The 16801-nt window shown below is 43.9% G+C and overlaps 1 protein-coding gene across 1 annotated transcript; it reads left to right on the top strand.

Moving 5' to 3' along the window:
• The first annotated feature begins 8738 nt into the window (after positions 1-8738).
• Positions 8739-16123, top strand: ALOX5AP (arachidonate 5-lipoxygenase activating protein). Its single transcript, XM_083737529.1, has 5 exons — positions 8739-9011; positions 11613-11712; positions 12775-12845; positions 14067-14148; positions 15321-16123. Exons 1-5 carry the CDS (start codon positions 8942-8944, stop codon positions 15481-15483), a joined length of 486 nt encoding a protein of 161 aa, XP_083593655.1. The 5' UTR covers positions 8739-8941; the 3' UTR covers positions 15484-16123.
• Positions 16124-16801: the final 678 nt, after the last annotated feature.

Here is a 16801-nt window from a genome sequence, read left to right as displayed (position 1 = left end):
CTGGGATGGAGCAGTCGCCACTTTTGATGCTTTTTTATTGCAAAAAAAATTTGCTCCACCGGGCGCTCCCTCCGCGTAGATGGGGGGGGGGGTTAAGCAGGGAATTCTCACGAAGCTGTACAAAGGAAACTTCTCTGTGGCCGATGGCGCTCAATGCAAACTTTTAAATGCATTTTTTAAAAATAATCCGTATTAGAAATAATGGCACACTGTTGCAGAGATGCGATCCATGGCTGCTCTGCAAACAGGCCCTTGCTCAGCTCCCTGCTTTTTAGAGTTCCCTTTCCCAAACACGGAGGAAACGATCCTCCCCCCCACCATGGCTCCGCGTTAATAAAAGTAGATTTTTTTAAATGCACAATTAATGTCTTGAAATAATGTAAGAGCTTTCAGTGTGAGAATTTGAAGTGTGAATTCTGCCGTCGCTTTGTTCTCACTTTCAGAAGCACGCAACGTTTTCTCCATCTTCCTAAAATAGGCATTTAATCACCCAGATTTCTCCCCACCGACACGCACCCCATTTGGAAATAAGTCGACGCGAGCAATGAAAGCAAAACAAAAAATGCAGAGCGGTTGGGTAAAGTTTGCTGAGTGACTGAACTTGCATGGTTCTCGGAGCGTTCAAACCATATTAATATTTATCATTTGGTACAAAAGAATACAAAGCCCGGCAGGTACCTCCTCTAAACGTGTTCTGATCCTAAAACGTCTCACAAACTGTATCGAGAAAAATAAAAAAACTGTTTCCGCCCGGTTTCGAACCGGGGACCTTTCGCGTGTTAGGCGAACGTGATAACCACTACACTACGGAAACCCAGGTCAGCTCAAGGTTCCCCCACATGATTCTTATAGCAGAATTCGCATGTGCATTTCCAGATAGCATGTATAGACATGGATATGTGTGTGTACACACACACACACACACACACACACACACACACACACACACACACACACACACACACACACACACACACACACACACACACACTTACTTCTGTTCTATAATACTAGTTTATTATTCTTGCAAAGTAAGGTGCCATCAAGTGTGCTTAAAAGTCACGCCTAAACTTGGCAGTCTCGATCCATCCATGTCCAACACTTACTTTGCAACATTCGACAGACCTAACTTACGATGCGCAAGTTTCTGTACTTGGTGCACTTCCCTGCAGGAGACACGGAAGAAAAATCAGCATGCCCGGTAGTTTCCCTGTACCTGCTTCGACTACACGAGTTTCCCGGTTTGAAAAAAATAAAAATCAGCAGCTCAGAGTGGTATCTATGAATTAAATGCAAGGTACTTCCTTCTTCCAAACCAGAGCTGCTTTGCAGAATTAAATTGCAGAGTGAGATGCGACAAAGTTTGCAGAGGAAGAATGGGAAAGAGTAAAAAAGATCCGCTCTCCCCGTCCCTGGGTGGGCTCGAACCACCAACCTTTCGGTTAACAGCCGAACGCGCTAACCGATTGCGCCACAGAGACTCCGCTGGTTTCGGGTGTCTGCCAGGAAAGTACTAATGGTTTCAAGCCTTGCTGTTATTTCAACTGCTAACGCGCTTCCTTTGATTCATTCTTCCACCATCACTTCCACCTCCAAAATAGCTGTTGCAAAAACCCCGGAAACAAACCTCCTTCCTAATGAGCGAGACAGGAAGGCTGGACGAGGAAGACTTTTGCAGCAGCAACAAATGATAAGATAATAAGAGCCCCAAACGGGGGAACTTGCACAAAACGCCTGCCCTAAATTTCACCCTCTCTTGGGGTTCGTGATCCCCCAGCCCAAACTAGCAAGATTCCTCCAGGGGGAGAAAAGGGCAAGTTAAAAGTGGGGATATTATCCCAGTTCCTTCTCCCTTTGATTTTGATGCGCGAGCCTGGCTGCTGCTTTGACCTAGCCAAGGCAGCAATTTCTGGGAAAGGCACCCTGGTACCCGGCATTCATGAATCAATCGAACATAAGCTTCTGGATATTGCAGTCTCTTAACAGATCCCGCTTGGCCCTTAATCCCACACTGAATAACTTCTCTTTTCACCTCCCCAACGCCCTTTCTGAAGCCACTTCTCCATTCTGTTCTGCAGCACCACTTTGCACCCACCTTCACACCCATGTGCATGCCCCCCCCCGCCTTGCACAACCCACCCCCAGGCTAACCTCCTGCAATTTCCTCCTCCCATATGTTGCAACTGCCTAGCACCCTTTTCACCTCCTGCTCAACCCTGATTTAAGGTTATAACACTGGTGATGATGGTGGTGGTGTTTTTATTTATACCCGCCCATCAGGGTGGCTTGTGCATAAATAATAAATAAAAACAAGTGGGGACCGCAACATAGGCGTAGCCCAGGTTTATTTATTTTTAAGGGGGCACAAAAAGTTGTTGAGCCTTTTGGGGGAGATCACGGGTCAAAATCCACCCCAAAGGGAGGACATTACAGAAGGCAGGCTTTTGTTAGAGAGGCAGGCTTCTGCTAGGGGAGTGGAACCTCAGTTAATTTAGTATTTTTAATGCTTTTCTATACTTTCTGAGCACGCCCCCCCCCCATGGGCTGCATCAAAATGTTGTAGCGTGCCGTGTTCCTGGTCAGTTTCCAGCCTTTCCATTCCATGCTCAATTCCTCATTCCACCCTCCAACAGCCACAAAACATTCTGTGCCCTCTGAGCATAAGGTAAAGGTAAAGGGGCTCCTGACCATTAGGTCCAGTTGTGACTGACTCTGGGGTTGTGGCGCTCATCTTGCTTTATTGGCTAAGGGAGCCGGCGTACAGCTTCCGGGTCATGTGGCCAGCATCACTAAGCCGCTTCTGGTGAACCAGAGCAGCACACGGAAATGCCGTTTACCTTCCCACCGGAGCGGTACCTATTTATCTACTTGCACTTTGACATGCTTTCGAATTGCTAGGTTGGCAGGAGCAGGGACCGGCACTCACCCCATCGTGGGGATTCGAGCCGCCGACCTTCTGATTGGCAAGTCCTAGGTTCTGTGGTTTAACCCACAGCTCCACCCACGGCCCCCACTGAGCATACTCAGTCCTAATTGGCCTGTTTTGGGTTCGCCGCTACCACCTCTCTCTCTCCCTCTCTCTTTTTTGCACCTAAATATTTTGTATACTACTACGAACTTCCCCAAGCCAATTGACACCATTTTAGCCATACAGGTAACTCGTAACTTATGCACATTTAACTGGTGCACCTTCAGCTTCATGCACTTGGCAAAAAATTAAAACAGGGGTGGGAAGAGGGTGGGCATCCAGGAAGAAAGACTTTGGCAATCCCACCCATCAATGAACCCAACTTTCTTTTGGCTATATGCATTTTGGCTTTATAGGAAGCTTGGATATTAGAAATGGAGGGAATGATAATGGTATATAATCATGTCTGGAGTATAATTTTGTCCATGGGAGAGTCATTACACTAGATCTTATCAATAAAAGGTGGCCTATAACAGTATTTTATAAGTTTATAGTAAACAGGAGAATTTCATTATATAAACAGCTGGGTTTTCTCTTTCCAAATATGGGGAATCCACCTTGGTATGTTCCTTCGGCTCAGCAGCTATCGGTGCAACATGAAACTTGCCCAGCACCTAACAGCCTCGTTTGAAGGTCTGCTACTTCCTTCTACATTCCATTTTAAGACTTTGACCCAAGGCAGACCCATGACTTCACCACCAGATAATTTTTTTTTATTTCCTCACCACCTCTGATTCCCATCTAACACCTAGATTCTAGCTTGATGAAGAGTTTGAAGTAAGCTTGTGCATTTTGGTTGACCTAATAAAGGTACTTTAAGGTTAAAGCTATGGTTTTCCCAGTAGTGATGTATGGAAGTGAGAGCTGGACCATAAAGAAGGCTGATTGCCAGAGAATTGATGCTTTTGAATTATGGTGCTGGAGGAGACTCTTGAGAGTCCCATGGACTGCAAGAAGATCAAACCTATCCATTCTGAAGGAAATCAGCCCTGAGCGCTCACTGGAAGGACAGATCCTGAAACTGAGGCTCCAGTACTTTGGCCACCTCATGAGAAGAGAAGACTCCCTGGAAAAGACCCTGAAGTTGGGAAAGATGGAGGGCACAAGGACAAGGGGATGACAGAGGACGAGATGGTTGGACAATGTTCTCGAAGGTACAAACATGAGTTTGACCAAACTATGGGAGGCAGTGGAAGACAGGAGTGCCTGGTGTGCTCTGGTTCATGGGGTCACGAAGAGTCGGACACGACTAAACGACTAAACAACAACAACAACAATAAAGGTACATCGCTAACAAAGATTTTACAATAAATGGAGTGTTTTATAATAAATGCATAAATTTTTAAAGGATCTTATGGTTTAATAAGGAAGTCTATTGCCTAGTTCCTCTTTCTTTGTGCTGCTTCTAACAGGCCTGTTGAAAAGGAAAAGAACAAGGAAACCACATCCTTTGTGGGTAAGTAAAGATTCAAAAGAACAAAATTAAGCCAAGCTGCAACAGCAACACACACACAATAACTAAGTATCCATGAAAGCCGGTGAAAAAGTGTGTCTCAACCAGGATGCAGAATGAGAATATCAAAATGACTATGTATTGCCTTGTTTTGAATTTGTGTGATCCTGAAAAGGTCTTCACAATTGCACCTCCCTATGTTCTGAGCTCGACCGCTCAAGATGCTATAGAGGTTAATGGGAACAGGAACTGGGAACAGGGAGGTTCTGTAGAGCAGTGGCAGAAAATCTGCTGCGCATGCAGGAGGCCCCAGCTTCAATCCCAGAAATCTCCAGCAAGGTCTGAGAGAGGCCCCTGCCTTCTGAATTCCTGGACAGCTGCTGCCAGTTAGTGTAGACAATACCAAACTAGATGGACCAATGGTTTGACTCAGGTGGCGCTGTGTTCTAAACCACAGAGCCTAGGGCTTGCCGATCGGAAGGTCGGTGGTTCGAATCCCCGCGACGGGGTGAGCTCCCGTTCCTCGGTCCCTGCTCCTGCCAACCTAGCGGTTTGAAAGTACGCCAGTGCAAGCAGATAAATAGGTACTGCTCTGGCGGCAAGGCGTTTCTGTGCTCTGCTCTGGTTTCGCCAGAAGCAGCTTAGTCATGCTTGACACATGACCCGGAAAAACTGTCTGCGGACAAACATTGGCTCCCTCGGCCAGTAAAGCGAGATGAGCGCCGCAACCCCAGAGTCGTTCGCGACTGGACTTAACTGTCAGGGGTCCCTTTAACTTTACCTTACGGCATCTTCCTATGTTCCTATGTCATCTCTTAGACAAGGTGGGGAAGGAATTTGTAAAGACTGAAGTGGGCCAGGAAAAAAAAGAGTAAGAGAAAACAAGAGAAAAGAAAAATAGGATAGGGTGCCTGATGGTGAAAATACGATACAAAGAGAGGAAGCAGAATTGAAAGGACTAATGCCGTCACAAGACACCCCATGCCAATATGTGGCTTTCAAATCTTACTGGAAAGATGAGACGTCAGTGTCTATTCTCGTAACCAGTACTGGGTGAAAAGCCTGTTTTCTTCCAAGTGAACAGTGAGACAGTCGCACACACCTGATACTACACATTGGGTTCAGATTTTAGCGTGCCACCAAAATTTTGGCATTCCGAAAGCCCCTCTTCATGTACAGTAAAAGGTAGACATGGCTGGGTTTCCATGGGGTGGAGTAAATATGGAGTAGGGCGGTTGTGAGAGCAGCCCTGGGATGACAGACCTGTGATTCTTCAGATGATGACGGACTACCCCTCCCATCATCCCTGATCCTTGGTCATGCTGGATGGGGCTGATGGGAGTTGGAGTCTAGTAGCATCTAGAGGACCAGAGTTCCTCCTGTAGAATAGACTAGCAATGCACCCCTTACTATAAATTGCAACCGTTCAGATCAATCTGAAATAGCCATGGATTAGCAGTGGAGATTGGATCTTGGGAGAAGCACAGTGCAGCAGGCTGCAGGAACTATTTAACAAAGAACACTCCTATGTTCTTCCTCTCTGTATATTTGCCCATGCAAATAATAGCACCATTGGATATACTGGGCAATTTTGTTGGTACACAGGTAGGATAATATTGGGTATTCATGTCTCACCACTACATATATCTCTTGCATCTGAGGCAGTAACTCACTGACAGAGCACCTGCTATAGCTGCCAGGGTCAGTCTCTCGTTTAGTCTCCAGCAAGGTAGGTTTGGAAAGACAGCGTGGCAGTGCGGAGCGGTGGGCATGAGCCATAAACTGCAGATTCTCAGCTTTGAATATTTCACTTTATTTTTAAAGGGTGGTTTTAGCACTTTTAGAACCAGATATACGAGAAGAAAACTGGCAGGCCCTATTTCCCTCCTTTGTTTTGTGACCAAGTGTCCCGCATCTGCCTACCTGTGTTTTTAGTCAGTGAATGAGGTCGTAGCAATGGCTGACATTGAAGAAAGCAGGTCTAGCCAATTAGACAAAGAGAAGGCAAAAGAAATTCTAGAGATGGAACTTCTGGGGTCATTTTTAATAACAACAACAACAATTTATTAATACCCCGCCCATCTGGCTGGGTTTCCTCAGCCACTCTGGGCAGCTTCCAACAGAATATTAAAATACAATAGTCTATTAAACATTAAAAGCTTCCCTAAAAAGGGCTGCCTTCAGATGTCTTCTAAAAGTCTGGTGGTAGTTCTTCTCTTTGACATCTGGTGGGAGGGTGCCACTACCGAGAAGGCCCTCTGCCTGGTTCCCTGTAACTTGGCTTCTCACTGGGAGGGAACCGCCAGAAGGCCCATGGAGCTGGACCTCAGTGTCCGGGCAGAACGATGGAGGTGGAGACGCTCCTTCAGGTATACTGGACCGAGGCCATTTTAAGGTTTTTATGTTAGTCTTCCCTGCTACTGCTGCTGCTCCATAGAAAACAAGTAGCTCTGGGTATAGCTCTGATTAGGGAGGAGGTTGTCAACCCAAACCCCAAACCTCAGGTCTTATTTTATCTCTTCTAACCCCCCCCCCCAAAAAAGTGGGGTGTTTTTCTTTGTAAACAGTTTTTTAAATGGCCATCAGTATCAGTGCAGATGAAGCCCATCAATGTTGCACACATCTTGCAGGGGTCAGAGCTGTAGCTGAATGTGGGTTATGCCAACCCAGTAAAGTAACCTGCTGTTGCTAAACCCATTTTCCTGTGGGATGGGGCAGGAGATTAAAGTAGTCTATGACCATCCTGAAGTGTCATCCAGTGTTGCTATTCTGGCATATTTCTTATGCTGCTGGAGCAATGGACAGGAAGAGCTGGAGTATAGGTTTCTAAGAAGCCTGATCTACCCAAGCTTTGCCACCAGCCACCAGATCTACTAAAGGTGTTCTCTAATGCTGGTTAAGAAAATAAGGAGAGCCTGCGGGATCAGGCCAAGGACCCACCTAGTCCAGCATCCTGTTCTCACAGTGGTAGGGTTGCTATATTTCAAAAAGTGAAAGTCCAGATGTTTGCTTCTTTATTTGGAGGATTTGCCTTCCCTGGAAAAAAAATCCTGCAGATACACACGCCTACCAGTCAGTGCACAGAAGTCTAGATTAGATGCACCACATATAAGGCCACTTCCTATGTTCCTTGATATTGCAGCACGTGTCACACAAATCTTATTACACATGCAAACTGGAGAGCAGCTTCCCTTTCGCAGCCACAAAACGCAGCACAAATGAAGCATGCAAAGGAAGTTCGCAAGATAAAACAGTTGTAAATTTGCTTTTGGAAAAATCCTCAAAGCTATGACTAATTTCTACCAGTTTCAAAGTTACACACCATGTGCTTCTCGCAGGGAACATTTCTCCACCTTCTTTTTACCCAATCTGCTGGCTGTTACTCCATCATCTGTCTGAGATTGTTTCATATCTTAGGTTCCTCCATTGTAAACTGCAATTTCCATTGAAAAGCAAAAGCTAATTTTAATTGACAGTGGTCTTATACTGTTTTAAAAAGAATTAAGTTTGTAGTGTTCCCTAGGAACTGGTATTCAAAGTCATGCCCTCACTGATAACTGAAGGTAGAAAACTGACATCAGGCCTAGCAGCCATTGATAGCCTTTCATGTGCTATTTGTAAGCAAAGCATGGAAGAAAGATTTTAATGCTGTGTTCAAATGGGGGGGGGGGATCCAGCTTCTATGTCTACATGGAGGGCAGAACTACACAGACATAAGAAAACATGGGATTCCCAATCCCATATTTTACTTGCAAGGAAAATGCGATGATGGGGCAGATGCAAGGGAGAATCAGGGAAGGAAGAAAGTGCATAACTCTGACTTGTAGCACGTTACCTTTTCCTTTTCCCTCCTCAACCCTTTTTCCTTTTGTGTTGTGTTTTAGATTATAAATCTGTGGACAGGGACCGTCTTGCTCTCATGTAAGGCATTTTGGGATCCTTTTTGGCTTAAGAGCAGAGTAAGATGATTTAAATGGATAAAATAATAACAACTAACCCAACCACTTAATTGCCTGTTTTTCAATATTATCCTAGTTTTCTAGTTCTTATTGGTATCTCTGCAGGATCTTGTTCTGATGATGGTCCAAACAGATCGTGGCAGAGAGATTCTTAAATTTAGGCTGTCGTCTCATGCCCCCGGGAGTAAACCATGGTTCACATTGAGCCTTTGAGTCACAAATGCACTGTTAATTCAGATCCACGTAGGTTGCATGATATGGATTGGTTTAAAGCAACAGGCCCTTCTGCTTCTTCACATGGGCACGTTAGCTAGATATGCAGATTATGGAAGCCGAAACAAAAAGATTGAGAGGCATGGCCTTCACAGCTGATAAATGCAATGCACTGATAGCACTTTTGAAGATGATATGCTACTATCATGCTGCCTTTTAGCTGTGGAGCCATCAGAAAAGTTACATGATGCAAGATAAGGGAGAGGATCATTTCCTCCCTCTGTGGTTTGTCTGGCTGAGTTGCTAAAAAAAGGCTGAGCAGAATATCCTGGCAAGCCTGCCGTCAGCATGGACCAAGAAGTGGTGGGGTACATTGTCCTCCTGGTCATTGTTACGCTTTTAAGCGTCGTCCAAAATGGTAAGAAGGAACAAGGGAGGGGGGAGGTCAGAAAAAGAGGCAGACCTGAGCATTAGGCATGGGGTGAGAAAGATTTGAATGAATGCATTTAAATAATAATAATCTGTATTTGTACATGTTGTTTCAGAGCTCCTCTCAGAATTCCGCCCCTCTTTTTGTAGATTTGTCTGGGTTTTAAATTAAATACTTGCAATGTGTGTTCCAGATTCCTTAGCCTAGCAATATTGACACTAACTTCCATGTTAAATTAACACTGAGAGAATGGCAGGGGGAAGAATCTCACATGTGGCAAGTCACAGGCTGGTGGGGATGGAAATGTTGCTTCTGGTGATAGCAGGAGGTGACCGGGCTGCTGCCTAGGTTGACTAGCAGTGGGAGGTGGCTCCCTTGGGCGGGGGGGGGGGGACCAGACTCTTACCTGCAGGGAAACACTGAGCAGGGCTGACCCCTCACCTAGCATCAATGCCAGCATCATCTTAGCTGCTCTACACCGATTCTGTACCATCTTGTTGGTACTGACCAGCAGTGATCAACTCCCGCCCGGGAACCAATGTCCCCACTGTGGAAGGACGTGTGGATCCAGAATTGGCCTCCACAGTCACTTACGGACTCATTGTTAAAACCGTGTTTATGGAAGACAATCTTACTTGACTACGAGTGATCGCAGAAGAAGAAGAAGAAGAAGCAGTGACTCTGGGGTTTCAGACTGGGGTCTTTCCTATCGCCACTGGGGGAAGCTGCCTGTGGACTGGACCTGGGAACCTTCTTCTTTCAAAGCTGCTGCCCTTCTACACTTCCTCTTCCCTGCTGCACTGAACTTTTTGGGTTCAGTGAGGAGTAGTGAGGAGAGAAGGGGATTAATGGAGAATGGGATTTCTGAGTTGTTGTTTTTAGAAAAACTTCAACTTACATTCTCTCCAACTCACAGGTCCTCACACACAGCAACATTATACAGTGGTACTTCAGGTTACATACGCTTCAGGTTACAGATTCCGCTAACTCAGAAATAGTGCTTCAGGTTAAGAACTTTGCTTCAGGATGAGAACAGAAATCGTGCTCCGGCGGCGTGGCGGCAGCAGGAGTCCCCATTAGCTAAAGTGGTGCTTCAGGTTAAGAACAGATGCAGGTTAAGAACAGACCTCCGGAACCAATTAAGTACTTAACCCGAGGTACCTCTGTATATGCAACAGAGAGCATAAAGTCCAGAAGGAGAACAAAAAGTTTGAGAAGCAGTAGAGGGAGGAGGAGACTCTATTTAGAGCACCAAGCTGCCCTTTTAGACAAATTTGTTCTGGATCCTGGAGGGACGCCGTTGATCACTGAAACCGTATCTTTGTAATAGCGACTAACTTCTTGCAGCAAAATGTTTGGGTTTCTCGGCATTCTTCAGATGCCCCAACATGACTCAGAGGGTGCTGTGGCCAGGGTGGTAGATGCAGGACACTGATTTAGCAACACAGCCAGTAGCACCATTCTCTCTCCTGCTCTCTCTTGAATAAGCAGCATGAGATCAGTGCAATTGTGTAAACGAGTCAGGCTCTGTGCCTGGAGGCCATTCTTCTTATGTTAAATTCTCAGGATACTGCAGCAAGGCAGCAAGGAGTATCCAATTCCCAAGCACACAAAATTGGTAACCGAAGAACTACCAATTCAGGTAGGAACCAACAGTTCTTTCTGGCTGAAGGCCTTACTGAAATTGCTGCAGTGCTTTCCAAGGCTAGAGAGACATCGTGTGCATATTTCAAAGAAAAACACACAGTAATGGCTAAGGCAACAGAACTTGGGAGATTTGCAACCCCCTTAAAAACCAGCCTTATGTTTTGGAGTCCCAGCACCATTACTGAAAATTTAAAAAGCAGTTTGAGAGAGGGGGTTTTCAGCAGAGGAATGAAAGGAGTTCTTAATCTTTCCTTCCCAAAATTTCAGTGGCTCTCAGCCAGCATTATCAGGCTTAGATTGGTGTCGGTTGCTGCTGGACTCTGGGCTCATGAAAGGTGCCTCTGGACCTTCTCACCTTACAAAGACACCTGCAAGACTACCAACAGCAATGCTTGTCTGGATAGGGATAACATATTCCAGGCATTGATTTTCCATATATATTGACTTTCCTTGCTTTACTATCCCAAATTCCATTCCTTCAAGCCATCCAAAAATTGAAAGTGATATTTGTGAAACATTAAGTTGATATTTTGTTAAGTCGTTGTTTGATGTTACTGTGTTACAGAAATATTCTGATTTATAATTTAACTGTTTATTACATCACTTTTTTGGAAAAATTAATTTGCATTGCATTGGTTTATGGAACTGTTTGTTTTTTCTGTCTTTGACATTGTTTCTTAGCCACTTTGGGCTTCCCACAGGTAGGAAAAGTGGGACACTAATATTGAAATGAAATGAAAGTCTTTCTTTCTTTCTTTCTTTCTTTCTTTCTTTCTTTCTTTCTTCCTTTCTTCCTTTCTTCCTTTCTTCCTTTCTTCCTTTCTTCCTTTCTTCCTTTCTTCCTTTCCTTTCCTTTCCTTTCCTTTCCTTTTCTCTTTCCTTTCCCTTCCTTCCTTCCTTCCTTCCTTCCTTCCTTCCTTCCTTCCTTCCTTTCTAAAACAGCCTTTTTTGCAAGCAAAGTAGAGCAGGAAAGCAAGAACAGTACGGGCAAAATTGTTCACCGTGGCGGTACATCTCCCTTTGAGCGAGTCTTTACAGCTAAGTGAGTATTTATTTTGCGTGTCATGGGAAAGAGGAGTGAAGTGGCAAACAATACAGTTGTAATTGTTGCAGACACAAGGCTTGTATCTAAAGAGAGATTCTGGGGCGCAAATTTGCTTTGATACTATTCCTACCCACCCACCACCCCCCAGAAAGCTGGCCTTCTAAGACTTTGAATAGATCCACACCATATATTTAAAGTGTATTCAATGCATATTTAAAGCACATGACTTCCCCTAGAGAATCCTGGGGACTGTGGCTCTGTTAGATGTTCCCAGGATTACTTGGGGAAGTCATGTGCTTTAAAAGTGCATTGTGTGTCCTTTAAATGTACGGCGTGTCTCTCTCCTTCATGTTATTGTTGACTCCGGTTTTTGAAACACAATGGCTTTGCTAGTTAGGAGAATGAGATGAAGTAAGGCTTGTTCTTATGCTCGCCCCTTACCTCATCTGGCCCAGCCACCAGGATGGGTCTGGAAGGTTTCGCTCACATTTTAGATTAACCACAGTTTGTTATGATGTTCATACCTGGACAATACAGTGGTACCTCGGGTTACATACACTTCAGGTTCCAGACTCTGCTAACCCAGAAATAGTGCTTCAAGTTAAGAACTTTGCTTCAGGATGAGAACAGAAATCGTGCTCCAGTGGCACGGCAGCAGCGGGAGGCCCCATTAGCTAAAGTGGTGCTTCAGATTAAGAACAGTTTCAGGTTAAGAACGGACCTCCGGAACAAATTAAGTACTTAACCCGAGGTACCACTGTATGTGGTTAGTCTTAACCATGGCTTGCTGAAATGAGCCAACCTGAAATCAAGGTTTACCTAGCTAACAAACCATGGTTCCGATTAAAAGCTTCCTTGTCTGTGTTTCAATTTGTGCATTGTACCTACGTCAAAAAAAATTGTAGATAACAGTTGTGACATGAACATCCCTTTGAGATTGCTACCTTTCTGATTTTACATTAATCTTCCCTGTGATTGATATGCACCTTGTGCTTTGCTTCGAATTGCATTTTCGTGCTCTCAGTATGACGATATCCCTTTCTAAAAATAATTTCCTAGCCAAAACTGCAGAGACGCCTACCCTACCTTTCTTGCTGTGCTTTGGTGTGCTGGCTTGCTGTGTAGTCAAGGTAATGTATTCAGAGTCCTCTTCACACCATCCCCCTAGGGGTGTGTACACATTGCCTGATAATGTGCATCCAGTGCTGGATGCAGGCATGCTTGGGAGGGGGCTGCACACATGATGTTGTCCCTATGCCATCCCTGGTTAAGCTAAAGTGCATTCTGCAGCAACAGTTTTATTCCGTTTTGTGCAAAGAGTGCACGTCTCAAGCGCTTGCTGCATTCAAATATACACAGAGAGTGTTTTCTTAGGTCACCTCTTACTGGGGAAGACCACATCATGGTGCAAGACTGGGCCACTTCCTCTCTTCTACAAGACTTCCGCAGAATATTGTAATGCATGGGGGGAGGGAGGGAAGGAGGAAGGAAGTTACATCATTTCCACCAGAGCTTGGGAGGTGGGTGACTAACCTAATGAGTGGAGGGGAGCAGAGCACCTTCATGTGTACTACTTCATATACACTCCCACCTGTAAGCACAGACAACACAAGCAGTATTTCCTGCTTTAGGCAAGGTTATTGTGCCAAGGGATGCACAACCGCAAATCACTATCAACAAAAGCGCTCTGCAAAAAAGAGAGAGCCCTGTGCGTTTCAGATCCCACATGTGTACATAGCCTAGGTTTTGCATTTATCAAGGCAAAATAGCAAATACTGCAGTTTCCTCTCTTTTTTTTATTGATACAGCAAGAAAAGAAAAAAGAGAAAACACAAATACCAAAGTACACACAGGAATAACAATAGACACAACATTTTCTTAACAAACAGTAAGACATAAATTGGTCTTAACACTAAAGACCCAACCTCCTGTCTATTCCATATTTCGATTTCATATAACTTATTGCCAATACACACTTTCATCATAATTAAACTTTTTCTTAATATATCTTAATTCTTATATCTCCCTTGCAACTATTGCTGAAGTTCCTCGAATGCTGCAACCGAGTTTAAGCTACTATATTTAGTAGGGCTCATCCTCTCAAAGCCATAATAGTTAAACCACTTTGAATCGTTAAAACAAAATAGAAAAAATTCCTTCCAGTAGCACTTTAGAGATCAACTAAGTTTGTTACTGGGATGAGCTTTCGTGTGCATGGTATCTGAAGGAGTGTGCATGCACACGAAAGCTCATACCAATAACAAACTTAGTTGAATTGTGCTCAAGGTTGCATTTTAACCCAAATGAAGTGACAATGTCTAACATGGCCTGCCTTTCCTGCTTCTCTTTAGCTCCTGCTGCCTTTGCGGGACTGATGTACTTGTTTGTGAGACAGAAGTACTTTGTCGGCTATATGGGGGAAAGGACACAGAGGTAATTCCCCACTTACATCTTCTCAAAAGTTCTAAGATGGCGGCTCACTTGTCCATTCCTTGTTTCCCCTCCCCCTCCCCAAATAACAAGAGATGTTCTGGCCCTCCATATGTTATTGGCCCACAGATCCTATTGCCGCCCTTTAGGAGAAAGGGCAGGGTAGAAATGGAAATAAATTTAACAGTTCCAGCCCATTGGCCTTGTTGGCTGCGGCTGATGGGGAGTCCACCAATGTCTGAAGGCCCATCAATTTCCTGCCACTATTCTAGATTCTCCTAATCAGTTCGTCAGGCTTATTTTGACATTGTGTTTTCCTTTTCACCTGGAATAATGCCTGAAGAGAAATGCATGTGGGAAAATGCTTCTTTGGAATGTAGATTTTTCAGGAATGAAAATATGAGAAAAGAGCACTTCTTGTGTATTTCTCTGTGTTTTCCCTCCATGGAGCAAAAATATACGGTCACATTTATTTAAAGCACTTTAATAGTCATGGCTTCTACTCCTAGACTAGACCCTTCACCTTCCCTTTCAATCCTGATTGTATTTCACAAAGACTGGATGTCATGGTTGTTATTGTTACTGCTGTATCAGCTCTCAACTGCACACACTGGAGTTGTATGATGTTTAGGCACCATTAGAATTACAGCAGTCAGTGTCCTCACTGGTGCGGCAATGCAAAATCCCTGAAGGGAAAATGAGCCCGCAACCCTAAATCCACAAAACCCTACTGAAGTCAATGGACCTTACACAGAGGGTCTCTGGTTGTCTTATACTGCTTGGCTTCCACATACCCCATCACGTTCCTGAATTAAATATGCAAGGCTATTGAATTTTGTTTCAAGTATAATCAGTGACTATCATTTTTAATAGCTAGGATAAGATATATACGTCTCTTAAATGGAACCGTCTTGGTTACTGAGATGCATAAATTTTGCCCTGTGCACCGAATTCATCTGCTGATTTACACCTGCGCGGCTCACTCAAAATTAATTGTGCTTGCCAAGACATACATCAGCGCAGAGTTTGACCCCATTAATCTGAACATCTGAGCTCTATTTAAGTTGAGCTTGACCTTCATGACAGATAGAGAGGTTTAGCTCGTTTCTTGCAAATCAATATATTCTTACCTACTGCTTTCTCTCTCTCTCTCTCTTTCTCTCTCTCTCTCTTAGCACTCCTGGTTATATTTTCGGAAAACGCATCATAGCTTTCCTGTTCCTTATGTCTGCCGCTGGAGTCCTCAACTATTATCTGGGTTACTTTTTTGGAAGCGATTTTCAAATGTATATAAAAACCATTACTGGTACCATCTCCCCACTGCTGCTTATTCCTTAAATCTCTGTAAAAAGAGAGGGAAGGAGGTGAAAGAGAATGGAGGTCAGTGTGCTTAGCCAATCAATATCCAGAAGCAGATGTTTGAAATGAACCTACAAAGCTGCTTTTAGATTGCCATAAATCCAATGCTCCTTGGGACTTTGTAGTTTTCATTTAACACAGATTTTTCCCCCCTACAAGAAAATGATTTATTGTACACAGTTGGCATGTCTTTGGGAGAAGAGTAATATGTTCCTGTAATTTATCAGGCTCCCTCCTTTAAATGGGTTTGGTCACTGAATTCTTAAGTGCAAGGAAAATTTTATGCTGCCATCATTAAAAAAAAAAAATTACAAGATTCTAAGACATAATGCTTGATTTTTTTTTAATCTTCTTGAATTTGTAATTCCTATGATAGTTAATGGCACTGAGGCTTCCATTTTGGTAGAAATAGAACCAGCCATCTGGCTCAAAGCCCTATTTTTATCATTATCATGTTGGCTTAATATACATAAGAATAAAGTATGATATACATTTTGGAACATGCTGTTATTTTAATAAAGTTATTTACAGTGACAAAACTATTAGTTTTATTCCTTGATCCCTGTCATTCCTGAAGTCCACAATGTTTTTATCGGACCAAATCATGTCCAAAGTGCTGGGTGTGATCTTGAGAGGTAACACAAAATCTTCGCCAGGTGTAAGAGTTTAAAGAAAAAACAACAAAAATAAAAATGCATGAAAGTGTTATATGACAAGCTTTGGTAATATTGGTGAAAACTGGTTGTGCGAACAGGGAACAGATTTTAAGTCACTCAATACTCAAATGATATACAACATCATTTCCTTTTTATGTATAATATGCTAATTAACATTGATTGTTGTTGTTGTTTAGTCGTTTAGTCGTGTCCGACTCTTCGTGACCCAATGGACCAGAGCACGCCAGGCACTCCTGGCTTCCACTGCCTCCCGCAGTTTGGTCAGACTCATGTTTGTAGCTTTGAGAACACTGTCCAACCATCTTGTCCTCTGTCATCTCCGTCTCCTTGTACCCTCAATCTTTCCCAACATCAGGGTCTTTTCCAGGGAGTCTTCTCTTCTCATGAGGTGGCCAAAGTACTGGAGCCTCAGTTTCAGGATCTGTCCTTCCAGTGAGCACTCAGGGCTGATTTCCTTAAGAATGGATAGTTTTGATCTTCTTGCAGTCCATGGAACTCTCAAGAGTCTCCTCCAGCACCATAATTCAAAAGCATCAATTTTTTGGCAATCAGCCTTCTTTATGGTCCAACTCTCACTTCCATACATCACTACTGGGAAAACCATGGCTTTAACATTGATA

This window comes from Podarcis gaigeae, assembly GCF_964106915.1.
Source record: "Podarcis gaigeae genome assembly, chromosome: 4".
Lineage (NCBI taxonomy): Eukaryota > Metazoa > Chordata > Lepidosauria > Squamata > Lacertidae > Podarcis > Podarcis gaigeae.
Note: the sequence above shows the minus strand (reverse complement) of the source record. Positions and strands in the feature narration are given on the sequence as shown.